Source organism: Dryobates pubescens, chromosome 11 (assembly GCF_014839835.1).
Source record: "Dryobates pubescens isolate bDryPub1 chromosome 11, bDryPub1.pri, whole genome shotgun sequence".
Taxonomy (NCBI): Eukaryota; Metazoa; Chordata; class Aves; order Piciformes; family Picidae; genus Dryobates; species Dryobates pubescens.
Window position 1 is genome coordinate 17,932,621 of NC_071622.1, and position 26,126 is coordinate 17,958,746.

Here is a 26,126-nt window from a genome sequence, read left to right on the forward strand (position 1 = left end):
CTCAATAATATTTTTCCCCTTTTCCTCACAATTTTAAAAATAATTATTTTAAAACTCTTTTCACCTCATGAGTTTCTTTCTTGCTTCTACCCTTCCAGTTTTCTCTCCATCTCACTGTGATGGGGAGTGAGTGAGCGAGCAGCTACGTAGTGCTTAGTTGCCAGCTGGGGTTAAACCACAGTCCTCATGTTATATAGGACCTGTTGTCTGAGGCTTGAGTAGTTGATTTTTTTTCCCCCACCCTATTCTGTCCAGGTGCTGTGATGTGGGGATCTTTTTGTTTTATGAAATGTCTGAATACATAGATGCAGCACAGAAATTAATTAATGTACCAAGCATAATTCAGCTACACTGGCTATTTATCCTTAATTTGCTCCTTTTGAGGCATTTGACTGACATCTGCTACTGTAACAACATGATCATTGGCTAAACCAAGAAACCCTTACAAAGGACCTCTAGATAGTCAAGTAAGAACCAGTGACTTGTTTTCATTAATGTACTGCTCATTGTGTTTGCAAAGGCATCTGAATATGTCATTGCATTGTGGTAGAAATGATGCTGGTAATATTAGCAGCAGAAGAATTGCAATTTAATGAATTGCCAATTAAATAAGTTTTAAGATGATTGTAGCTGAAGCGATGGGAAAGAACAGATAGAGCTGGGGCTAAGGTGAACCTGATGTAAGTTACTAACATGACCTGTTGCTGACAGAGACTGTTAATAGTGGTATACCCATCTGCCACATCAACCATTTCTTTTCCCCGCTCTTTGTTAACAAAGTGCTTGAAAAATTGCTGCAGGCAGAGAGTAAAGAAATGCTGAGATACGATCTATAATTTTTTGCAACACTTCTGAAAATTGCTGTCTTTCTGTGGGGGAAACTAAATTATTTGAATTCGATAAGAATAAGGTCAAGAGGAATCTGCTGCTGACACTGAGTGCCAGCAAATGATCTTTTTCATAGAAAGAATTTCATGAGAACCCAGGAGAAACTTGGAAAGCTTGATGGGACTGACAGTGCTGATGTGGCACATCTGTTGCAGACACTGCTACATACACATTTCAGATGTTCTGAGGAAATGCAGTATTGCATGCTGTATTCACATTCTGACAGGGTTTTTGCTCTTTCATCTTTTGGTTTTATTGAACATTTATGAAAAGGGCTATGGAAAAAAGAGAAGCTTCAAATTGCTATCTTAGCATCTGTATCTTCTAATAGTTCATCTTTTATTCTAAAAGGTATATACTTTTTAAAAAAACCTATGCAATGTGTTGGCAAGTTCAGACTAACTCATTTTCAGCCAGCACACAGCACTTCAGTAAGCAGGAAGGTGTTTAGAAGGTGTGTGATTATGAGTTTGACTCAGTATTAGCATGTATTAAGACAACTTTTCAACCCCTGATGAACTTTCTTCTTTGGGCTAGCAAATTGCAAAAATATTCTTTTTATATGTGTTCTTAAGTGGTATGAACAGCCCTTTGTATCTGATTAATATATAGCAAATTTACAGGTGTTCAGAAACTTTAAATACTGATCACTTTAAAGCACTGAAGTAATGTCCCTTCCCAAAATCATCCCTCTCTTGTACCAAAGCCATACTTCAACCCGTTTTACAGCTTGGGCTTGAAAAGCTATAGTTGCTGCTCAATGGACCAGTTTTTCGTAGGGGTAGTTTCTTTTGAAACAGTTGCCGTGGGATGGCAAGATGGGTGCAAGGGGGAAAAGACAGAAGAGATGCCCGTTTGCCAAGGGCTTACGTGAGCCACGGCCGGGTCCTGCAGAAGGACCAGGTTCTTCTCATGGTCAAATTAGCACACGGCAAACTAGATCAGCGGTAGTAGATAACGCCAGTAAGCGGACACTAAACTTTTCTGGCGTTTTCTTACCCTGAGAGTTTGCCCATTTTTGGTTCCAGAGCCGGGAACGTGTCTCCCAGACACTCGTGTGCAAACTCCGTCCGTTTTGCCTCGATTTCTGCTCTATGTCACAAAAGCGGTGGAGTACGAGCGGCAACAGCTGACCCCGAGGGAGGTGCCGCGGGCAGCTCGGCCTGTGGCGCAGCAGCGGCAGCTTCCGCAGGTGCCTGTGCTCTGCGGACTCTTGCTGGGCCCTTGGGTCGCAGCTTGGCAAAGGCGGAGGGCTCCAGCTCAGCCGCGTGCGGTGCGGCCATTTTAAATGACAGGAGCTCTCCCAACCCCCAGTCCCGATGTACCCAACGTTGTCTGATTCGTTAGAACAAGACTTTGATCTCTAAGATGCTCTGGGTGCCAGGCCCCAGGCTCACTCGCACCTGCTCTCTCCATTCTCTGGGCTGCTGAAGCCCTTCCCATAAGCGGGCCGAGGCTTTCGGCGGCACTCAGGACTAAGGCCCGGCAGCTCCAGAAAGTGGCGAACACACGGCCCCGCCCACGCACAGACTCTAGCGGAAGTGTGGGACCTGCTCTCACGCGCCTGCCACATTGCGTCTGTTTGTCCTTTCGCGCGAACCGTAGCGAGCTCTTGGCGGGCTCCGCCCGCCGCTGCTGCTATATAAGTGAGGACGTTGCACAGCCGCCTGACTTCACAGAGGCACTGCAGCCAGTGCGAACCAAGATGGCGTCCACGAGCCGGTACGGGAGGCCGGCCTGGGGTGCTCAAGGGGCCCATGAGGACGAGGGTCTTGGGGGAGGACGCGGGCCTCGAGGGAGGACGCGGGCGGGCCTCTGCTATGTCTTGCTGTCTCTAGCATAGGGGAGAAAATGGCCGCGGAGTACCCGAGGAGGAACGGGTGGCCATCGTCGCCCTTGCCCGACCCCGGTGCCTTAGCGCGGCTCTCTTGCTTTGCCGTGCAGCCAGTGTCTCTCCGGTTTCCCACATCTTAGGTCCCTAGTGTGCGGCCCCTGGTGTGGCAGGAAGGCCGGCCCTCGTGAGGCTTCTCCGTGTGGGCCGAGCCGGGCGGCTCCCCGCTGAGCGGCCTCTGATGGGCCGAGGGTGGCTAAGGTCGCCGCAGCTTGTGCGCCTTGCTTCTTCGTGTTGTAATTAGCGCTCTGAGGAGAAGTGAGTATTTAGGGGGATTTCCTGGCGGTTGCCACTTGATTCCTGGGCCGCTCCTTAGTGTGAGCTCGGTATTGTCGACTCGCTTGTGGTCGAGTTCTTTTTCCTATAGGGCCAAGCGCTAACCTCGGTAGTGCCTTAGTTTCGTGCTGCTAAGGGTGGCTCCACTGGAGGGAGGATTTCTCTCAGTTCGGGGTGTTGCGTGCCCTGAGTGGTTGGACGGGTATCAAGCCCCTTCCCCTGTGTCCCGCGAGTGGGCACTGCCTGGGCGCAGGAGCTCCCAGTGCCGCTCGGCCCGACGCCGGGCATCGTGCGGCCGACCACCGCACACGCTTAGCACCGTCTCTGAGCTGGGATGGCTGTGTCCTGGCTTGGCTCGGCTCCAGGTTATCAGGTCCCGAACACATTTTTTAGGCTCTCACCCTAAATCCGTACCAGTACTAGGCAGTGGCCAAACGAGTCTGAAGCGCTGAGTTACTCTTTTTCTGCGGAGATATATGGAGGTTTTCAGATCAGGAATGAAGGCAGGCCTGCGGAGTAGACTGTGGAGTGACTCCTTGCAAACCTGTTCTAATACCTAGGGAGTGCTTCCTAGTAGTAATGCAGCTTGGGAGTTATTTGCCGAGATTAACCTTTACACAGGTGCCATGCATTTTGCTATAGTATAGTTGGGGTAGTATATCAAACCTGCAGGCTACAGGATTATACATTTAGGTAATAATGTCTACAATGTTTTGTGAAGGTAAAGTCTGAAACACAACACTTAGTATTTTATTTTATCTTTTTCCTGCCTAGTGTGTTGCTATCCTTGTACACCATGCCAAATGTCAGATGATTGCACATGCTTTGTCAACACTTTCTGTCGTATGAAACTACTACTAGGGAGAAGTGAGAATGAAAGTGGTTTAAATAGCTTTTATGTAGTATTTTGAACATAATTTAATCTGAAGATCTTGAGTGTTCTTCATGGAAGTTTTAATACTAATAGTGATGCTGATTTTCAGGTTTGGTTTTAAGTCACTAGATTAAAATTATTTTCCTTTTTTTGTACTTTTGACTCATCAGAAATATCTAAAAGTAAAAAATTTAATGGAATGTACAGTCTGAAAAAATGGATTAATGGAATCGGAGTTGAACACGGATTAATTTACTTTTTAGTATGATATTCCTGCAGTTGAAAAGGTTAGAAGCTATTTTTGTGATCTGCTTGCTAGCTTGAGGAAAATGGCTTTGAATATAGGGACTAAATATTTATTATTCCAGTTTCGAAATGATCCCTTTTAACAGAATTGCTGAATAGTCTCTAGTAGCTTCAGTGGGGTATCTACTTCTAAAATGTTTGGTTAGTGGCAACTGGTGATTACTGTAGTCAGCAGCTAAAAGCTGTTAAGTTATATAGTGCTAGTTCTCTGTGGAAGTTGTATTTTTTTTCTCTTTTTTAATATCTGCCATAACTCTTGAAGATGCATGGGTGTGAGAGATCTTTGTTATAAGAAGCAGTTGTCACATGAGCTGATTGCTTTTAGTTAAGATCTCATAATTAATGAGTTCCTTAATTTAAAATAGGGCAGTTTCTTCAAATACTTGGAAAATATTAAAACAGTGGTAGAATCAGCTATTTTCTAAGAATAAATGTTGTCTGTGTACTTCCTGAATTAAGGTCCTGGTAAGTAATATTGATTTGATTAGTATGAGTGAGGGTGCTCATTTGGAATGAAGGAATAGCCACTAACTTCTTGAGGAACTGAATTTAGTGATAGACTGCAAATTGGACTAAATCAAGTCTTCTATTGAGATTTCTGGTGTTTTAATTCGAAGTGGTTTTAGTACAAGATACATCACAAAAAATGCAAAACTGAATATGATGAAATGTTAAGAGTGGCAAAGTATTTAAATAAAAGGTGAAATTCAGGTTTTCAGGTTAATATTCTATCATTCAAATAATTCTATATTATAGAAGAGTTCAGAAAGAAGCTTTTATACTTCTGGCTGCGCAGCCTGCTTGACTTGAAGTAATTAATACTGCTGTGTTTTCTTTTTTTTTTTTTTTTTTTCTTCCCCTTAGTTTGGATGTACTCCCTAGAGTGACCTGCCCAAATCATCCAGATTCCATTCTAGTAGAGGATTACAGAGCTGGTGACATGATTTGTTCTGAATGTGGGCTAGTAGTAGGTAAGTAGCTGTTTGTATTTTTATGAATTGCCATATAACTTCAATTGTGCATATAGATTTGTTTTCCCACAAAACTGGTATATGAGAAGTATTAAAAAGCTTTTTCTTGACTCCTAAATGGTTTCTTTTATGATATTCTGTTGGATAGAAGCTTACTGGTAAGACTTGTCTGTCTTCTTGTAACTTCCTGCATTATGAAAATGATCAAGCTCTCTTGAAAGGTTGAAAATATAATACTGAATTAGAATACTGTGCTGTCTATTCCAGTATTGTCTTTAATCATGACTTTTTTTTCAGTCAGGAAAGCAAAAGAAATGCCAGAAGAGATCTGTCAAATAGCTTAAAAAAAAAAAAAGGATTCTGTTTCCCATTAGTATAGAGGTTACCTTCTGCCCTGAAGGATTTCTCTTTATATCTTTGCCAGCACCTGGTTTTGTTAATTACTTCTCCTAGGGATTTTAATACAAAGTAAATACTCATTTTAATACAAAGTAAATACCCATTTTTACCTCTGGATTTTGCTGAGCTCATTTACTCAGTGCACATGGCAGGAACTTCTACAGGCTGAGCTGTATTTTTAAGCATAATGGAATATTTTATATGAAGGACCTTTTAGGTATTGTCTTTGAATAAGAGAGTCATGTTGTCATAGAACATGCTGTGTATTCCTTTTTTATGTATTGTTTCCAGGCTGAGCATCTTACAGTCTATTCTTTTTGCGTGGGAGGCTTTTTGTGCTTGTGTTATGAACATTTGTTAAACCTCAGTTATTTTTATTATGTTTTAATACATTCCATGACCAAAAGAAAATATCTGTTTGGAGGGTGTGTTTTCACGTATTTAGCACTCAGTGGTGCTAAATATTTCTCCCAAGCAATGATGATTTTATTTTGGCTCTTGTCTTGCAATGAATTAAAACTTTTCATACAACTGTTAATCTAAAGGTTTAAGAAGTTGCAGCAAAAGTTATTTATTTATGCAGAAATTAAACTTTCACATAGCTTACTAAAGTAGATGTTAAAAGATTTAAACTTGAGAAACCATTAAGAAAGTCTTGGGGGAGGGTTGTCACTTGCTTTGTTAAAATAAAGGCTTGTTTCACTTGAATGAATTCTGATAAGGAAAAATGAATTATAATAAATGTCCTGGTTAAAAATTCAACTGTCCACACGAGTATTTCCTACTGAAATGCGCTAATAGGCTTCTAAGCTGTTGCTTAAAAATAATTTGGTCCATGTTCAACAATTTGCATGGCTGCCATAGTAGTTGCACCGAAGTTTAGAAAAGCCTACACTGATCAGTCCATAACTTTTAAGATAATTCTGGCTTTAGAACTGTAAGGAAAAATTTTGCTTGATGTGTTCAATTTTTTTTTGGAACTTAGGAGTTTATGGGAAATCTCACTTCATGTACTTTCTGTCACCTAGTCACAAGGTATTCTTGCTTTAAAAATGTACTCTCTGGTCTCTTCTGAATAATAACATTTGAGATTTCTTTTGTTCCAGTCAGTGCTTTTGGGCAGAATCATTGCAATATTAATCAAACCTGTTGTTTAGTTAAATTTTAAAAATATGCCTTAAATGGTTTTAGTCCTCTTTACAGCCAACATTATTGCTAGCTTTAAAAGTGTGGGTGATGGTGTTTTTATGTAAGCAGGCAGTATTTTCTAAGCAGGCCTTTCTATGGATTTATCACTAAAGGACAGTAATGTTTACTTTTTTGGGCTGATTGTTCTCATTTTGTCTTGCCGGACTTCACTAATCTAGTTTGTCTGCATATGTTCAGTTCACTAGCTTAGGGTATCTAGAGCAGCTAGTTTGGAAAACCAATTAAAGCAGGTGATGATGAATAATTGAAGAGTGCATGACCAAACAGAAGTGTGAATATGCAACATTTTCTGGGCTGGCCTGGCAGGAAGTTTAGAGGACGAGTAAAGCAGATTCAATTCTTGAGGCCCATTTTCTGGAAACGCATGTGAAGCAGAGATGTTGGAAGGGAGTGAAGAAAAAATGTTGTTTCCAAATGAGAAAACTTCTGTGTATTTGTTGTGGAGTCCGTGATACTTGTTCCCTTTAGCAGAGTATTGATTGCACTTGTTCTTACATAGAGACGTTGTGGATTTGTGTTTCAAGGGTTCCATAGATTATGATGTGTAGCTGGTGTAAACAGGGCCCACTAAAAATGATTTTGTTAGTGACGTCTTTATTACTGAAGGGAATCCATTAGACCAGTTGAAAACCGACAAAGACCAAAATATACTCTGTAGCCAAAGAAATGTTGAAGGTTTATTTAGAAAGACTTTGGTGTCTGCAGAGCACTGCTGGTGTGTATGGTGCATCATAGTAAATGCAGAATTTGTGCATTTATTTTACTGTGGTTAGGTACATACTCGTGCAACATCACCAGTTTTTATTTATTTATATATTTTAAAGTACAATTTACCTGAAATCAGAGTAGAGTGTCTTTGACTAAACTAAGTGTATTTCCACTTGATATTTTTCTTACTTGCAAAAGACCTAACATTTCACATTGGCAAAAGGAAAATGGTTTGTGCATAGATAATTTGCAGATTTTGTGATCAATCTTCTGGCAATATGAGATTAACTTATTATTATGACTGAGGTGGTGTTTATCAGGTCTGTAGCTGAAAGGGTGAAGCAATGGAAAAGTTTGGGGAGCAGGAGTCTAGGAAAAGGAATAGCTGATCGCTTTAATGCTTGAATTCCATGTCTTAGGCAGAGCTGTATTTTGGAAACACCGCTTTTAAAATGTATTTTTCAGAAAGATTTTTAATCAAAGTTGGTTTGTACTCAGGTGTTGGTGTTTCAGTAAGATTGAAAGTTAAATGCTGGAAGCTGCTTTTTTCTTTGCACTTTTTTTTTACTTTTCTTAAGCTGTGCTATGTTATGCAGTATTAAAAAAATTAAACCTTGTAATGTCAATATGATTAAAATTGGAGGCTTCAAAATACAGCTTGAGTCTACGAAAACTCTCAGCTACCTTGTCAGTGTTACTTTTCCAGGGTTAGCTTGTGTTCCATCTTCTCATGGTAACTGTTTCCAGCTTAACTTTTCCTTCTGCTAATTGCCTTTTGCATGAAAGGCAGTGGGAGACTTAAATTGCAGTTATCTGTGGAATTTTGATATTCATCTGGCTTGATGTGCATCTGAAACCTTACAAGTCTATGTCCAAGCTTGTCTGCTGTTGTAAGTTTTATCATTTATTAAGCATACTTTTCTCAGATCATACTATGATAAATGCTGTAGTAAGTGTTAATGTGCTGGCTTGAGAATTTGTAAAGGGAGTTTTTAAGGTCTGAAGAAGTAGTTCTGTGTTAATTTAAAACGTCAACCATATCTAGTTCTTCAGTCAGACCAGGTTGGGGGAGAAGCATTTTATTCAGGAACATAAGGCTAGTAAATCTTTCTTGACAGGTAAATATTTTGCTTACTACGTTTTAGGCAGTAAAAAAGGCTGGAAGTCAGCTGATACACCAGAAGGGGCTGAAGAAAGGATTGAAGTGGAATACAAACACTGAATTTTCTTCATGTGGCAAGGTGGTGAGCTGAATTTCAGAGGGGGATCAAAATGAGTCCAGTAGCATGTACAGCATCACAGCTAGATAGGGACACCTGTCTGATTTGAGACTTACCTTAAACTTCTGTATAGTTTAATTAAATGAAGCAGCAAGGAATTGATTCTCAGTGCTTAGTGATTTTCTCTGGTTAGCTCTCTGCCTCAGTAGGCAGGTATGGCTTAGAAAAGAACAGTGCTTTTGTATGGAGTCTTTTTGAATAGCCTTAAATAAAAAGCAGAAGTCTGTATGCAGCTGATGAGAATCCTTGGACATATGTCAACACGTTAAAGCTTTGAATGAGATTATGATATATATTCAGACATGTTTTCTATGTATACCTGAGTGTTCAGTTAAAGAATGTTGGGGGAAAATGTTCAATAGCTTGTGGTCTGCAGTAAGGCTGTTATAAAATTCTGTCTAAATACATGGTTGGCTAATGCTTCTGAAAAGTTTGAGATCTGAAGTTCAAGTATGGTCTATGAAGTATAGGTAAGATTTAACTGTATTGCAGATACATTTTTCTTTACAAGATAACGGACAAGTAGGAAAGGGTTTCATTATTACCTCTCTGCTGGACATGATGCCTGTCATTAGGGATAAGATTAATTGTGTCTATACATAGATGCCAGTATTCTGAAAACCAAAGAAACTTAGTAACCTTTAAGTCCTTGAGTACTTCAGACTCTCATCCAGTAGAGGGCAGTTACATGATAAAATCTATGCTAGTATCTTTATATCTCTAATGATAAAGAGTCTTTTCATACTTGTATGTTCATGATTACTTCTCTCTGTGAGTATTACCAGCACTTTAAAATATGAAATTTCAATTTAAAGTATTGCTTAAGTAAATAGGCAAAATTATTTAGATACTGGTGTGTATTAGCACCTTTATTTTTAGTTACTGCTTCTGCACTTGCTGTCTAGAGCACTATAAAGTGTCTGACAAAAGTTAGTCCTTGCAAATAAAACTTTGCATTTGCAGGAAAGCCAATTACAAAAGATGCTGATGCTTAAATTCTGTATAGTTGACTTATCCATGAATACTCATGCAAGTTTGATTTACACAGGGAATTAGTAATATGAAGAAAGAAATTTGCTAGCTCTTTTCAGTCAGCATCCCAAATAGTCTGTGGTTTAAGTCTAACCCATTTCAGCTTAAAAGACAAGGGTGGTGGTTCTAGCTGTTTCAGCAATAGTGCTTGTAGAATTGTCAATAGTTGTCATCTTTTGTCAGGCTTATGCACTGCTCTTAGCATGAAATTTCCTGGAGGAGATTTTCTAGTTAGTGGCTTCTAGGTTGGGAACCAAAATATTTACGAGCCACTATGAAGAATGCTTCCATTAATTGAAGTACTAGATTTATCTAGCAGAATAACAGTAACACTTTGAATTACCCTATTTAGGGAATATTTTTTTCTTTTCTTTCTTTCTTTTTTTTTTTTGTCTTTCTTGTTTACTTATCAGATTGGCAAAGATTTTTAGGGCAAATAAGAGCTAGAAATGATCTGAGCTCCTCTGATGGAAGGAAGAGTACAAAGCCGCTTATTTTTGTGATATCTTGTAGATCAGGCCCAAAATTTTTCCTTAGAATTCCATAGTTGGAAGTATTTGAACTGTTTGTCTTTTAAAAGCTAAAAGTTCTGGAGAGGTGTAACTTTAATTGACCAGATTTGCCAACCAGATTGTGGACAATTACTTTTAAATTTGTTATCATTTTGATAAGCAGGAGCTGCTGAGCTTTTGTTCTTTTAATGGTCATTTGCTTGCAGTGCTATATTAACTTTCAGTCCTTGGTGGCCTAGTGGTACTGTTGATGTCTAGAAATTAGTCAGTCTTCTGTAGAAGACTGACCCTGCTCTGGTTCTGTTTGTTCTTTCAGCTGAGTCTTGTGAATAGGTTGTTGATGATACATTTGTGGTATCAATAATATATTGAAAACAAGAATATTATTACCTTACCAAAGGCTGGGCATTTGGTAGAAAATGCTGTGACTGCAAAATTGTGATGTTGTGTTTTCCAAAGAATTTATTTGGTAAAATCTTAATATATCTAGCCTTAAATAGAAGTTCTGAAGCTGAAAACTGGAGGTAAAAAAAAAGCCAACAAATCTAGTTTGTATTTTGGAAGCTGTAAAGTGAGCTACTACCACATGGAGCAATCTGTAAGCTAATAAATAGAATGTGAAGGAATAGATACATGGTGTTCTGTGCTGAACTCTGGGCTCCTCAGTACTAGAAAGATAGAGACTTGCTGGAGCAAGTTCAGCAGAAGATTGCAGAAGCTATTTTTAGGGACTGGAGCATCTTCTATGTGCAGAGAGGCTGAGAGTTGAGATTGCCAGCCTGGAAAAGAGAAGGCTTAGTTCAGCCTGGCTTTATATGGTTCCTGTGTTTATGATTCTTCTCAGCTTGTAGTATGCCACCTACATTTTTCATTGTAGTTTGTCACTTCATTACTCTGATTAGTAAGGAGTTGACTGAAATGAATTGTAATTCTTTGTATATTTTTTTAAAAAATGGCATTGTAAAATGCTTTTAATTAAAAGTATAATATATGTGCTCACTAGATGGCAGCAGATTCCTTAACTAACTGTCAGAATGAAATGTTCTTTAAAAACAATACATATTTTGGTACTTCAAAGTGCAAATAAACTTTAATACCATACTTATGTTAAGATTAAAGTATTGGCTGATACTTGATGCAAAGTACAGCTAACATTAGAGCTCTTCCAGAAAAGACTTAGGAACATGCCTTCTCAGAACTGTGCCTAGACTAGATATGGAGGATAACATTACTGGAGGCTTGAATTTCATCCTATTTCTTGTTGTGATTAAATGTCTTCCATTTACAGCTATATCGTCTTCATATAATAGATAATACAAAACTCAGCAAGTGTGTAAAATACATGTGTATTATGACTTACTGCAAGTGGAGTAGAACATTAAACTAGCTGGTATTAGTTCTCCATAAATATGTAATTTCAAATTTAGGCCTTGTTGAAGAAGAGCATTTTCCCTTGAGAAATTGCTTTCTATTTTTAGGGCAGAGTAAACAGAGACGATTTGTGATGTGTAGCCAGACAAGCTAATTTTAGAAAACTGTTCAGAATGGTCATTTTCAATACTGACCTGAGTTTACTCCTGTGCTTCTGTAATGCACGCTCTTTGTGTTTGGCGGTGGTGAAGAAAAGTAACCTTGGTCTGAGGTTTTCCGTTCTGAATAACAGTTCTGCGTTTTACTAAATGAGCTTTTCAGATGGTGGGTAACCTGAGCCAGTGAAGTTTGCAGTGTGCATTTCCACTAGAGCCTGTGCTAGTCTATTAGACTGTATTTTAAAGGGTAACTGAACACTGCAGGAATGGTTTATGAAATTACATGGGGCAGTATAGGCAAAACTCATCTGTTCAGAAAGGTGCTTCAGAGTATAAGTCTGGAGATGGGTTCTGCAAAGATTTGGTCCTGAAAACAGCTTTTTAAAAAACGTGCTTCAGAGGAGGAGATTGGGGGAGGTGAACTCTGAAGAAAATTAAATAAAGGAATGTATAATCTAACCATACGTAGTGAAGTTTATTTTTGTTCAAAAGAACTGCATCAAAAGGAAATTGTGAACAGAATATGCAGCCACTCCCATTCTTAATCATGGCTTGATACTGTTGCCAAACTCAATCCTAATAGTGATTTGAGAAAGCAGAGAGCTTATTGGGAGCTTTTTTGACTCTTGTGTTTGCCTGTTGGACTCACTTTCCGTGCATTTCAGGAAAGCTAGAGAGTGGTGTGTGACCCAGCAAATTCAGTTTAGGACTTAAAATGTTAACTCAAGATCACTCTTAAAGGCTTTTGTAAGACTGACTTCAGTATTTTAACTTCCGTTTTGCTCACGTAGCCTGGGGCTCTGTTGCATGTCTACAAACATCGCAGTTTCAAGGTGTTTTTAAGGTTTCAAAGAGTTAAATAATTAGCCACCTTGGGTTTTGTGTCTAATGGGATAATTAGTGTCTTGTAGCGGAGTACATTTTCCACTTTTTTGGCACTATTTGTTAATTTTTTTGTTAATATGTATAGCTTATGTCACACTTGTACAGAAGCCTTTTGAAAGGTGAAATGCAATTCTGAAAGTATACAAAAAACTTTAATGGCAGATTTCTTGGCAAAGTAAAGAAATAATGCATACTGCATCTTAATTACACAAATGCTTTATATTCAGTGATTTGTTCTACTTAATCTTCTCTCTCTGTGAAATAGTAGTCTCAATCCTCTGTTTGTAATGTGTTTGCCAAAGCAGGCAGTGATATAACACTTTTTTGTTAGAGCAGGAATGGTTCATAACTCACAAGAGGCAGATCCCTGAGTGAGTCATTTAGGTCATTCCCACTTGTGTGGAAAAAATATTACATCATTGCCCTGTACTCAGTGTTCTATTTATACCATGCCAGAATTTTAAGTACATTTTTCTTTTTTTAGATGCTGTAAACAGTATTGTGGGGTTGTCTTAAAGTAAAGTTACTGCTAGGCCATAGAAGGAGCATTACTGACTCAAATATTTACATAGTCAGGAGCTAGAGGAGCATGCTGTCTGCTAGTTTAAGCTTGCAAGGGAGTTGGGGGGACCTTGGTAGAAGAAAGAATGGATCTGTGCCTCCTTTTACTCTGCTGTATTTTTAATCTTCTAGTTTTGGATGATTTTTTTTTTTCTCTTTTTTTTTTTCAGTTGTCCCTCTCTACATCCATTTTCCCCACCATGGTTTTCGCTAGAGCAGTAAATAAAGGTGGAGTATAGCTATGAGCATGTCTGGCAAATATTTATGAGAACACCTCAACCCAAAATTTACTTTTTTTGGTTGTTACGATTTCTTATGGTTCATTCACAGGTTTCAATTTTTATCAGCCTCCTTGTATAAATGGGTTAAAAATAAAGTTCCTCATTCAGAATAATTGCCCCCTTGCCTCAATTAATTGTGCAGTTGCACCACTATCCATTGCTCCTGTATTTCCCCCATCTTCATGCCTCATATTGTCATTGTTTTCAGAGTGCTTTTGTCTGCCTGCTTGTTTTCACCAGGTTAAACCAGCTTCTGTGGTTTCATACGAAGACTTCCATACCGGAAACGTTTCTTGCAGTCAACATTACTTACTTTTTGCAGACGTTCTTTCACAACACACTTAAATGCTGATAAATAGCAAATTTTTCCTCTGGTTTAGGAAAGTAGGGATAACAATTTTCTGATATCCTACACAGAGCCCTCTGCTTTTCTGCAAAACACTATGAAAAGTGTTCTTTTTGTGGTTTGCTCTACATGTATTCTTAAAAATTCTGTAGTATTGCTCTGGGAGCAACTCCTTTGAGATGTAGCTTTTAGCAGACCTGTGAATAGAATGAACTGTGCTGACGACAGCAGGGGTGTGGTTTGTGTGGTGCTGGATTTTGGTTTTGCTGTTTCTTTTGTTTGTTTCATTGGTGTGGTAGTTGTTTTGTTGGTGGTGTGTTTTGTTTGTTTTTTTTTTTTTTCCTTTTAGGATTGTGTTATTGTGATTACTGTAGGATGTTTGCATCAGAATGTTGCTTAGAGTTATTTTTCAAATTGAAAAGTTGCTGTAAGAAAGATGCAAATGAACATGAGGTTTAGAGGACTGTTAGGAAAGTAATTTCACTCAGATGATGTGGCTTTAGTGCTTTTCTGCTTACTCTGAATCTGTCTTCACACTGTTACACCTGGAAGAGTTTAGACTGAGTTTAAAAAGAAATAGTTGTATGTATATTGTGTGTTGATGCTGTCAAGCATCATAAATGGAGTTGTGCAGGGTCAGACAGCTCTTCAAGAACTGTAATTGAGCTGCAGACTGCTCTTCTGGTGGGTTAGATAGAAGGTGGCATATTTCAGAGTACCCAAGGACCTGGAGCTCATGCACAGAAGTGATTTACTACATTTAATGAGCTTGTGCATGATAGATAATTCACATGTGCACTTTGAACACATGGCAGATGTTGAGAGAATGTAAGTTACAATAACTTGGTTATTTGTCCAAGGGCCAGGAACATCTGTGAGCAACCATGACCTTGAGCTTGAAATCAAGGTCTTGATTCCTTTTGTGTATTGATGATCCTGTGATACTTTTTAAGGATGATTGTATCTCTGTGTTCTGGACACATTTCTCTAGTTATTTGTGTTTTCTGTGTAGCTTTAATTGCCCATTTTGTTTTTTTCCTCTCCTCTTTAAGTTGCAAATCTCAGACATTTTGGTGCCTTGTTCTGCAAGTAACTGTTCTCTTCAGGAATGCCAACAGACTTCCCTCTTAGAGTGGAGAGCTCAGATACGTAACTTAATGTTTCATGAAGTACTTCAAAATACTACATTAATGCAGACTGTTGCTTTCTGTGAACTCAGGTGACCGGGTCATAGATGTAGGGTCGGAGTGGAGAACTTTCAGCAATGACAAAGCAACAAAAGACCCATCTCGAGTCGGGGATACTCAGAATCCTTTGCTGAGCGATGGCGACTTGAGTACAATGATTGGCAAGGTAATGCTTAATACTAAATTTTATGAAGTTTGTGTGTTTTTATGACAAGTACAAGCTATTCAGAGAATGTATTTACAGAGAGATGTTTGTCTGGGTTGAACTACATTTCAATGGTGTGTAAAATGTGGCTCTTTTCAGGGGGGTAGCAAGAAGGGGTTGACCTCTTCAACGAAATAAAGTCTGCAGTTCCACTCTGCAGTATGTTGCTATAAATAGAAAACTTGATGTTGCAGTCTTTAAAGAAACACTTGGACTTGGTGTGTGTATTTGAGGTAATTCTGAAATAACAGATCCTTAGTTTTGAGGTCTCAGTAGGTAGTACTGCTCAACTTGAGCTGTCATTCTTTGTAATGAAATCTGTATCAGGTTCATATTAAGGACCCAGAGATCTACATGTATAAGCGTACATGTTCTTCCAGTGAATATGAAAACACTAAATGTAGAAGTCTTTCATGGTGTGAGTGCTCCAGAAGAAAGTATTTATTGTATATTTGAGTTGAAATTTGGTGGCACAGCCATATCCTACTTGTGCTGGGTTACATCCATCCTTGATAGGGGCTGAAAAAAAAAGAATCCAGAAGAAACTTGATCCAGGTGACAGGGAGAGACTTGGTTCTGCACACACACACCCCCCACCCCGCCAGGAGGAGGGGCCCCCTGGGTCAAAGGTGATTTCACCCCCCACTTCCTGTCCACCAAGCCTGTAAAAAGGGCACACATCTTTTACTTCTCTCTCTTTGCCTGCTCAAGAGATGACATCTGCTCCTGCCTCCTGCATTTGACCACATGGTGGGGGCCTACTTTCCAAGCTGCATCCATGCTTTCTAAAGAATTGAATCCACTTTGATCCAGGGAATACCAGGCCATCTGGGCCTGGTTTTGTATGATTTTCTATTTATCCTTACCCTATACATAGAATACACCAGGTTGGAAGAGACCTTCAAGATCATCGCGTCCAACCCATCAACCAATCCCACCCACCTAAACAACTAGCCTTTGTGACCTCCCTTGTTACTGCTATTTTTTTTGTGTGTGTGTGTTACAAAATGACCTCTTTTACCCTGAATGTACCTTTCCTTTCCCCTACCTGATTTGTTTTACCTTTACTGGGAAAGGGAGGGGGAGGAATCTCAATCTGTTACCATTTGGGCTTTTAGACTCCGGGTAAAGCTCAAACCAGTACAGTGCTGTTTCCCATGAGATCAAGCAAGGTTAATCATCCCCTCCCTTTAATGAAGTAGTGGCCCAGGTAAGTGTTCATTGGTGTACTTAGTGTTCTATTTTTCACGGCAAGGTGTAACTGTTTTTGGTAGATTTCTTGAGTGTTTCATGAAAGATGGCCCAGTTGCTGATAAGTAACTATTAAAAAATGTATTTCTGCTTTGTGTGTCTTGGTACATGCACATCAGGATTTGTCAAAAGTTTTTGTTCCAGTGATCTTGCTAAGATGAAGGGGAGTGTGCACCATTCTTCTCAACCAAAACTGTTTCGAAGGAATTAAGTCAACCAGTGCATACTGATATGGACAGCAAATCTTTCACCACTGGTGAAAAATAAAGCTACTGTTCAGAGCATTGCCCAAGCAGATGCTTGTGTTTTGACATTGTTGCCCACCAGATTTTAGAATGCCTCGTGGTGGGTTTTTGAATCCCCTATAGGCTAACTAATGTCTTCATTGCTCCATTAAAAAAGTTGGTGTTGCTAAGTAGCTCTGTGAGACAGTGCTGTAGAAATCACTGAGGTTTTAATATTACTGTATAGGTCTAGAAAGATTATAGTTCTTAGGGTTTGTATTTCTGTTGCTGATTTGGTCAGCATAAGTTAAAGAAGTGCACCTTTATAGGTGCTTGCTCCAGCTTCATACTTGTCTTGTTTTGGGACTGTAAATACAGATTTGTTTCTGGGAGCTCAGGTTGATTCTGTAGGTAGGCTGACCTTTTAAGCTTGTTTAGAACCTGTGTGTTGGAAAAAACAAAAGACATTGCAGCTGAAGGTAGAATCTGTATCCATGGGAATGGTGACTTGTGCTGTTAATAGTCTTCTTTCTGGTTGTTTAGATCCTTACTAGAGTAGCAGGGATAATAGCTTCTATAAGAGAATTAAAGACATAAGGAAACATCTGTGAACATTTTGGTTTTCAATGAAAATGGAAAACTTTCGGAGGTGGACATTCATCTCATGAAACAGTTTTGCTGTTAACGAGAACATCGCAGGATAGGCATGGTCAAAGGTGCTGTAGCAGAGAGTGCCATTCAGTGAAGACAAGTAGTGGGGATGTCAGTGTGGCATGATTTAGCCTAGGAGAACTGTGAGTGAAAATATCAAGCACTGGAACTGTCAGGATCCTGTTGGAAAATAGAGAGGTTGCAGTGAGTCTTCTTGTGGATATTTTATCTGCATGGGGAGTAATCACAGAAGAGACATGTTATTTTCTACAGGAAATAAGGAGTGTCTTTTACAAACCAGGATGTGTTCTATACAAGAGTTCCTGTGTTTGTCTTGCCAGTGATGTCAGCTGGGATGTCAGCTCATTGCTATGAACTCTGGATCAAGAACTGTGTTTTCTCTCAGTCATTTGGAAGGAAGAGTGGCTTATATCAGAAGATGCTGAAGAAGTTTCCTATAGGTGCAGCAGAAGCATGAATTTTGCAGCAGAGATAACTAAACCAAGGAAATTGTACGTTTATCAAGCAGTCTTCTGAAGTCCCTGTCAGCAGTAGGCTGGGATGAGGACTGAACTAGATAGGCAGAGTGAGTGAACAAGGATGAAATTGGTGTAGTCATGACAAATAAAAGTAGTATCTGACAGGGTATGGAGCAGCCTTCGTGAGTTCTAGAGAATGAAGCAGAGTAATGTTGTATTTTTTCAGTTAACAGAAATTCCTAGAGTATCCTGGAGTGGACTGCAGATTTGTATGCCAAAGATTGCTTTAGCCTTTTGCACAGGATAGGGAAAGAGGTATTCCCTTCTGCTTGAGTGGGAGCTGCGAATAGTAGAATCTTTAAAACACACTGCTGCCTCTCTCTGCTTCCCAAACACCACTTCCTCCCCTCAAAAAACCTCACCAAAACAACATGACAAAACCCAACCAAACAAAACCAGCAAAAAATCCACAAACCAACTAACATACCAACCCACAACACAGCCTGTGTTCAAACTATGTTGAGGAGAATCAAAATGAGAAGTACATTGATAACTGATGTCACATCCTATTGGAGATCAATTCTAAATTCCTGGGAACACTGATAGAAGTGGAGTCTGGACCACTTGCCAGTTACAGCTGTTAAGTTCTAGCGACCAACTGTTCCTTTGAAATAGTGAAGGAAGGGGGACAGTCCTGTTTCAGAGAATGTTTTTTTCACTCCTTTCTCTTTGGAACCAGGAGATGCTGCTTCAGGACTGTTTTCTGCTAGGGGTATGTGGTCTGTGTCTGCAAGCAGTGAAAAAGAGGCTGCATTGCCCATGCAAAGAGATTAGTTCCTAATTGGTTTTGATGCATAAGAGACCCATCTGTCTGAAGCAGAAACAATCTGTGTTGGAAGAAAGATTAATTTTCTGTGAAGAGGAGGATGAACAGCATAGTTGACTCTGGTGGAGGTGGTTTGTATTTTTTGGGCAGATCTTCAGGTGTGTCTTCAAAAGCTGATTTTGTGAGCTGCAGTTTATCTGACAACAGTGCACATCAGTTGGAGATGTATTGAAGTCTGGAATTAGTTGTGACTTGATTGTCAGGATATATATAGATAGATATTTATTTTTTTTCTAAAATCCTTATGTAAAATGCAAGAAAAATAACTGAACAAGGAGATTCTAGGTCTTCACTGATTTAAAGAACTTTCCTCTATGATCTAAAAGTTTTGTCACCTTTTTGTAGTGACTGTGACTACAAGAGAATTTAGGTTGGTCAAAGAGGAAAGTAATGCACTGTCTTGGTCTAGAATTCCTGTCCTTTGATCAAATGCCTCTGAGAAGAAGCTGGCTGTTGTCAGGCTACATGACCTGGACCTGGAAGTGCTACATTGATAAGCAGTGGTAGGATATCAAGGGCTGATGACTGAAAAAGAAGAAACGATCCATCAGACTGTATAATAAGCTGGTTGTATTGGGCAGGAAGACTGACAGATCTTGGGACATTCCTTGGTGCTGTGGATAACCTCAAGTTAGTGATGTGGATAATGGTGGTAGTATTTCTACTTTCTGTTATTAGAGGGGATATACTGGGGTACAAAGCTCTTGGCTGCCAGCACATGAACCTAACCTTCACTGAGCCCCCTTCAGAGATTACCACTGTTTATTGGACTGTATTTTCTCATTCAAACCATCTTTGAGGCTGTTTCCAGGATGGTATCCTTAAGGTTTTGTGCTCTGTTTGAAAGTCAAAACTCGTCAGGTACTTGTCAAACCTTTCTTGTTGAGATGGCAAAGATATGAGTAGGTATCTCATAAAGCCCACACCAGTAAAACATGTGATGCTTAAAATCTACTTGATTTCAGTTGAATCTGTACAGCGTCTGTTTCCTCATGAGTGAAGGGGGACTTCTAACATGATTGTCAAAGGCTGAAGCCAACAAAGCATTGTCCCTCAAATGAAAGCTCCAGAAGGAAAGTAGTGGTGCATATAAATAGCAAATGCAGGGAGAATTGCTATGGTTTATTTAAGCGGTGAGATGGAAGAGTGTTTTCCAACCCTTTTATAGTTGAGCTCTTTATTGAGCACTCTTGGAGAGTGTTCGGAACAGCATGGTAAAATCCTGTGGCTAACAGAACTTGCCTGTAGCTGTATTGGCAGTTCCAATATAGATAAGCAAATGTTCAAAGGAAAAGGTAGTTGTAAGTTGCATCAAGAAAGTTAAAAATGAGAGGTTAAGGAAAACCATTAACACCTGCACCCTGCCCCGTCTTTTAGATGCTGTATAGTAGACCAGGGAAAACAGTGTTTCCTGGTAAAGCACTGTTGACTTGAAGTCTGATTAGATACTGACTGGGTACTTGCAGTCAGGGTTGATAGGCATTTGTATTCTCTGCTGGCATCTGCAAGATTTTGAGCACACACAGTTCTTGTAAGCGTTTGTGCATAGCACTGGGCTAGGAGGCCAGGATGTGCACAGCGTAATGCATCACAGGGAGCAGGGGTATGAATGATGGTCAGGAAGGAGTTTTTTGACCTTAGACTCCTGTATGTTTTGGGCCAAGGGAAGTTGTTCTGGCATGATTTTTGAAAGGAAGGTCTAGTGTTGCAGATAACATTTGTAACACTCTTTGTGGCCTGAAGCTTCTTGTGCTTGATTCTTGCTCTTTAATATGCCTTTAAACCTTACTGGGAACTGCTGGATAGTTGGAGGTATTCATCCAGTCAACAAAGTAGGATTGTCTTAGGAGCAGCCCTCTACTGCATTGGTGCCAGGATAATTTATGGATGGTCCTTTCATTTGAAAGGATCCTTGAAGGAATAAGCAGAACCCAAGAATGGTCTTGGATTGTAGCATCTGCATTAGCGGGTCTGAGGTGCTAGGGAAACTTATGAGGGCAGGTTCTATGCTGGAGTGTGTCTCCACTGCTGATACAGGTCTCAACAGTGGAGGTATCCCCTGAGCTTGTCAGAACTGAGCAGTAACTGGAGCCCTTTGGTCTAGGGAAGTGGGACAACACAAGTGAATGGTCAAGAGTGAGTCACCCAAAGAACATGTATTAAAAGCAGATGTACACTAGAAAGAGATTATAGAATTAGAGGCTGTTTTAAAATAGGTCTATTTGCAAGGACATGGGTTAGCAAAGAATTAAAAAGCTCTGGTTCCACCAGGGTAGACCAGAGGAATAAAGTGTGCCAGGGTGTTCGCTGTATCCTGGACCTGCTTTGTACCACCGGGGCATTCTGATACATGTCTGTGTCTTCAACTTGAGAACTCTCTGTGCAAGTGCTAGATGGAAATAGCCAGGTTAGCAGTCAGTCATCACTCAAGATCTGCTTTATGCTTACAGTTTTTGGCAAAACGGAAGAGTGTAGTAGTCCATGTCTGCAGCCACCTTATCAGCTTGTTTAAATTGCCAAATTTGTCTGTAATGGAATCCTTGCCCAGCTAAACCATTTGAAGGTTGCCAGCAAGGAATAAGTGCTTGCTGATTCAGGGAATTTGGGTTTCTACCCATGCCTTAGAATTGTTGTGAAGAAGCATTTTCCATTTGAGAGAACTCATGGCCCCAGACGCTGTGACAGCAAACATGGAAGTAGACAATACAAATTACAGACATTGCTCTTCTGATCTTGCAGGCCGTGTTACCTTCAGCTGTTACTAATCTGATGTGGTGTCAGTTGTTAAAGATATGTTTCAGACTGATGGCTAATTGAAGACCCTAGACATTTCAGATCCTGTTAGCTGGGCAAAATTAATTGCATCTTTAATAGAAGTATGCACGGTCAGTGCAAAATACAGAACCTGATGGTTGGAACAGTGGTCGATTGTATCATGCTTCAGCGGAGGGCTACAGGGATGATTAAGGGACTGGAGCATGTGCCTTATGAGAAAAGCTGAGAGACCTGGGGCTTTTTAGCCTATAGAGAAGACGGCTGAAAGGGAATCTAATAAATGTATATAAATATATGAGGGCTGGGTGTCAAGAAGGAAGGGACAGCCCCCGCTCACTTGTGCCCTATGATAGGACAAGGGGTGATGGATGTAAACTACAGAACAGGAAGTTCCACCTCAACATGAGGAAGAACTTCCTTACTGTAAGGGTCACAAAGCACTGGAACAGGCTCCCCAGAGAGGTGGCAGAGTCTCCTCTGGAGACTTTCAAGACCTGTCTGGATGCGTTCCTGTGCAACCCGAGCTAGATTCTGTGGTCCTGCTCTGTCAGGGGAGGTTGGACTTAAAGATCTCCAAAGGTCCCTTCCAACCCCTAACATCCTGTGATCCAGTGATGTCCATTTGCATAACTGTTTCAGCTGAACACTTTGGATTAAGGTGTATAAAGCTGGAAGATGCTTGCTCTTCAAATGAGGAAATTGCTTGTGTTTCTGTTGACAACAAAAATTTTCTTTTCAGGGCACAGGTGCAGCAAGTTTTGACGAATTTGGGAATTCAAAGTACCAAAATCGCAGAACTATGAGCAGCTCTGATCGTGCAATGATGAATGCTTTCAAAGAAATTACCAACATGGCAGACAGAATCAACCTCCCTAGAAATATAGTTGTAAGTTCATGTCTCCCTTCCTTAGATCGTTCTGGCATTGTCTTAGTTAGCATAATATAATGAGCACATGAATTTTTGATATTGCTGCTAATTAAATGGCCTAAAGTTAATTAAATTTAGTTTTCTTGCTTTGAAGGATCGAACAAATAATTTATTCAAGCAAGTATATGAGCAAAAGAGCCTGAAGGGGAGGAGTAATGATGCTATTGCTTCTGCCTGTCTCTACATAGCCTGTAGGCAAGAGGGTGTTCCAAGAACATTTAAAGGTAAGTTTTGGGGTTTACAGATTCAATTTTGCTATGAAGGAGAGATCTACTGTCACTGTAGGAGGCTGGGGTTCTTAGACTTTGTTGCATTGGTGGTTCTCAGCTACAGCTCACCATTGAGGAGGAGGGTAGGGTGGAGTCTGGAGGTTTGTTGTATCAGTGAAGTGAGTAGGCTCTCAGGCATGGAATTGTCGATTATTATGCATTAAAAAACAGCAACAACATTTGAAAGTTATTCTGAGTGTTGATAAAACTTAAAAGGTGTTGCTTTGGTGAGAGGGTGATGGGGACTGTTGCAACTGCATTTGAACCCACAGTTCTGCAGCTTACCCCGGTATATGTGCACCTTTCCCTGACAATGACAACTCTTTTTAGGCACTGAGTACCAAATTGTCCTTACTATGCAAGCTGTGTTGGTTAGCTCCTTACAAAAAATGTGCACTGACTAAAGGGATTTGGAGGTTTCACTAAGCAAAGCTTATTTAGTGATGATGACATTCATGACATCAGCCTTCTTTCTGGGTCTTAATATATTAACAGTCTAATTTAATTATTTTGGGGGATTAAATCCTGTGGAGCCTGAAGTTTTTAATCTTTACTTTTTGTTTAGAAATATGTGCAGTGTCCAGGATTTCAAAGAAGGAAATAGGCCGGTGCTTTAAACTTATTTTGAAAGCTCTTGAAACCAGTGTAGATCTGATTACAACTGGAGACTTCATGTCAAGATTCTGTTCCAATCTGGGCCTTCCTAAACAAGTACAAATGGCAGCAACACATATTGCTCGTAAGGCTGTGGAATTAGATTTGGTTCCTGGGAGAAGCCCTATCTCTGTAGCAGCTGCAGCTATCTACATGGCATCACAAGCTTCTGCAGAGAAAAGGACACAAAAAGGTAAAACTTCACTTTTTTTGGTTGTTTTGTTCTTCTGACTAAAGTTGGCTTCTTGAGTGCAAGGGGACCAGTGCATTCAAGTAAGCATAATTTTAGCTTCACTCCTGCTAATACTTGCAAGTGTATGTTCTGCTGCTCTCCCATACCCAGAGTGCAAACCTGGGGGCAGTTGCAGGTGTCATGGCTTTAGATTACTTCGAGGCTGTGCTTCAATTGCTGATACTAGTATGTGTGTTTCTGGACTTCTTGTGAGCCTTTGACAAAAGATTGTCAAGCAGGCTTGGCCATGACCTTTGGCATTACTCTTTTATAGTAGGGTGACCCTTAGAAAGCCAGTAAACAATTCTTCAAGGCTATTCCTAAGCTTCAGAGCAGCATAGGTCAGCCCCAAGAGAGTCAGGCCTATGTAAGAGCAGTGAATGGGGAAGGAAAGGAGATAGAGCTATGGTGGTTAGAGCTTGGTGTGACAAATAGATCCAGGTGCTGGAAGCTGGCTGTGCATTGTGTTTAGTCCAGATCAGAAATGTGGAAGAGCTGCTTTTAGGTAAAGAATAGCCGTTACCTGTCAGGTCCTGGTGCTTTGTTCTGCATTCATCACTGCTTGTCCTGTCCCTGGAGTTTTCATCATGCTGGCAGTTTCCTGAGTGATCCAGAGCCCAAGCAGTACAGTGCCTTCATCCTTACTTGCCTTGAGCTATTGGATTATGTCTCTTAAGAGTGATCATTGAAACAAAAAACAGCTGCCTGCTGTGGATACAGATTTGGTTCCACACTCCTTCAGTGCCCTGACAGTCCTGAAGGCTTTTCTGCAGTTCAAGGCTTAAATTCCAAAGTTGGTTAACTTAGTTAAATCTTGAGTAAAGAGAAGTTTCTGTGCCCCCCAAACAAAAGCCTTGCTTCTGACTTCATGCATTTTAAGGTAAATAAATTCTCTGTTTAGCTCAAGGTATCACTTTTTGTCTATGCCTGGTTGGTTTTTGGTTTTTCTTTTTTTTTCCTGGTTTTGCTTATATTTAATTGAAGTGCAGTAATGAAGATCCTGATGTTGATGAAGTTTTGTTAGAATATTGTCGGGCACATAGGGTTCGTACCAATGACTTTTGCACTCAAGTCCCTTTACCAGTTTGAAACTGATGCTATTCCAAGGTGGATAGCACAGCTTGAAGACGTGTGCAGAATAGTCATCAGTGTGGTTAAAGGCATTTTTACCAGGCTTTGGGGAGAGTTATGATTTAAGCTGAGCGTGTGGGAACTTCTTGTGCAATTGTGCTTGTTGGTTTCTTCAGTACAAATGGCAAAAGTGAGCACTAATCACTTACCTGCTTTTTGTCTTAGAAATTGGTGACATTGCTGGTGTGGCTGATGTTACGATTAGACAATCGTACAGGCTCATCTATCCTCGGGCTCCAGATCTCTTCCCAGCAGACTTCAAGTTTGATACCCCAGTTGACAAGCTACCACAGCTGTGAAATTGCAGAGGGTTACTTTAAAATTTCTATTAAAAAAAAAAACCCCAACAAACCAACCAACAATAAACTTTTGATTTTTGCCTATAACGGAGGATGTACAAAGTGTTAATATTGAGTCTTCATGTGGTGGAACTGGAGGAGATGGAGAAGGAGCGTAACTGCTGGGACGCAGCACACATTCCAAGGGTAAACAAGCTCATTGTGTGGCATTTTGTATGTATATATTAGTGGAAGTAAATATTTAACGGCTGTTGCAACAAACTTAATTTCATATTGTTGTACTTACTTAGATTTCTTTTGTAGGGATCTAGCAAGATGTATTTTGGAAAATTGAAAATATTATGTAATTCCCAAATAAACTGTTTTTGGAAAACACTTAGCACCACGTGAATATGACTGAACATGCACGTGCTAAGGGCTGTGTGCTGGATCGAAGCTAGACTGAGCTAGGAGGCAGCCTTTCAAGGTAGCGGGCAGGCAGGGGGTTGAAGTGCACAGCCCTAGACAGGAACTGGCAGCAAAGCATGCAAGAGCTGAGGGGGCACTGGGGCATGGCTCTCATCCAGTGCAGGCCTTCTGAACGCCCCCAGGGAGTGCCAGCACCTCCTGAGTGCAGGCAGGTAGGGCTTGGTGCAGCAGGAGGGGCATGGCAGTTTGTGCAGGCAGGGTGAAATCTCTCTTGCAGACCAAAGATAAACCAGCAAGTTCCACTGGAGTGAGAAAGCTTGACCATGGTGTCCACTCGGAGAACAGGCACGTCCTCCTCTGTATTTGCTGTAAGGGATCCATCAGGTCAGACTGAGCTTCCCCAGGAACACACAGCTTAGGTAGGGCTCTGGAGGCAGTTGGAATTAAGTGAAAAAGGTTGGACTATTTGCTCAGCATGGTGGTGGAGCTAAGAGAGGAAGTGGATAGGCTAAGGAACATTAAGGTGTTGGAGAAAGACACAGACATGTGGAACCACACTGTGACCTCCTTGAGAAAGAAACAGTCACAGTCACCACAAA

General features: G+C 40.3%; 1 protein-coding gene across 2 annotated transcripts; it reads left to right on the plus strand.

Moving 5' to 3' along the window:
* The first annotated feature begins 2,496 nt into the window (after nucleotides 1-2,496).
* On the plus strand, nucleotides 2,497-25,494 carry GTF2B (general transcription factor IIB). Of its 2 annotated transcripts, none has more exons than XM_054165326.1 (7): nucleotides 2,497-2,610; nucleotides 5,100-5,206; nucleotides 15,145-15,301; nucleotides 22,346-22,492; nucleotides 22,629-22,758; nucleotides 23,369-23,650; nucleotides 24,986-25,494. In XM_054165326.1, the coding sequence occupies exons 2-7, from the start codon at nucleotides 5,190-5,192 to the stop codon at nucleotides 25,117-25,119; spliced, it is 867 nt and encodes a 288-aa protein (XP_054021301.1). In that variant the 5' UTR covers nucleotides 2,497-2,610; nucleotides 5,100-5,189; the 3' UTR covers nucleotides 25,120-25,494. The 2 variants fall into 2 exon arrangements, with proteins under 2 accessions (XP_054021301.1, XP_009898645.1); XM_009900343.2 differs by having other exon boundaries at nucleotides 2,503-2,610; nucleotides 15,168-15,301.
* Nucleotides 25,495-26,126: the final 632 nt, after the last annotated feature.